We start from the raw sequence: 740 nt of genomic DNA, 5'->3' as shown, positions 1-740 counted from the left end.
TAGGGCACATTTAACTTCTTTGTTCCTCAGACTGTAGATAACGGGGCTCAGCAGGGGAGTGAGGATTTCGTAGAGCATGGAAACGATCCTACCCTGATTAGGTGAGTAGGTGGAGGAAGGCCGTACGTATGTGCAAATGGTGGTCCCATAGAAGAGGCATACTACCGTCAAGTGAGAACCACAAGTGGAGAACGCCTTGTGCCTGCTCTCGGAAGAGTTCATGCGCAGGATAGCCGAGAGGATATGGAGATACGAGATGAGAGTGACCACAAAGGCGCTGCTTCCCAGGACCCCAGCAACTGTGAGAATTACCAGTTCCCTGCTGAAAGTAGGTGAGCAGGAGCGGGCCAGCATAGGGGGAATATCACAGTAATATTGGTCAACTTCATTGGAGTCACAAAAAAGGAGTGTAAAAATCAAAGATGTGTGCAGCAGAGAATTGAAAAGTCCTACTACCCAGGTGCCCGTGGCGAGGCGAGCACACAGTTTCAGACTTACAATATTCGTGTACCGCAGCGGATGACATATTGCAACATAACGGTCATATGCCATCACAGCCAAGAGAAAAATCTCTGTACCTACGACATCAATGAGGAAGAACAGCTGGAACATGCAGCCAGAAAATGAAATCACCTTGTTCTCCAGCAGCAACACCTCCAGCATCTTCGGCACAGTGATAGTGGGACATAAGATATCCAGTAAGGATAAGTTGCCAAGGAAGAAGTACATGGGGTTGTGGA

At 48.4% G+C, this 740-nt stretch overlaps 1 protein-coding gene across 1 annotated transcript; it reads right to left on the bottom strand.

The window, feature by feature from the left end:
- Positions 1-15: 15 nt before the first annotated feature.
- On the bottom strand, positions 16-729 carry LOC104503442 (olfactory receptor 5V1-like; the record flags this gene model as incomplete). Its single annotated transcript, XM_010160008.1, has 1 exon — positions 16-729. A coding segment is annotated over exon 1 (714 nt), but the record flags the coding sequence as incomplete, so codon positions are not given.
- Between the last annotated feature and the right edge of the window lie 11 nt (positions 730-740).

The sequence above is a fragment of the Eurypyga helias genome, unplaced genomic scaffold, assembly GCF_000690775.1.
Source record: "Eurypyga helias isolate BGI_N326 unplaced genomic scaffold, ASM69077v1 C15405201, whole genome shotgun sequence".
NCBI classification, from domain to species: domain Eukaryota; kingdom Metazoa; phylum Chordata; class Aves; order Eurypygiformes; family Eurypygidae; genus Eurypyga; species Eurypyga helias.
The sequence above is the reverse complement of the archived record's forward strand: the minus strand, read 5'-3'. Positions and strand labels throughout refer to the sequence as shown.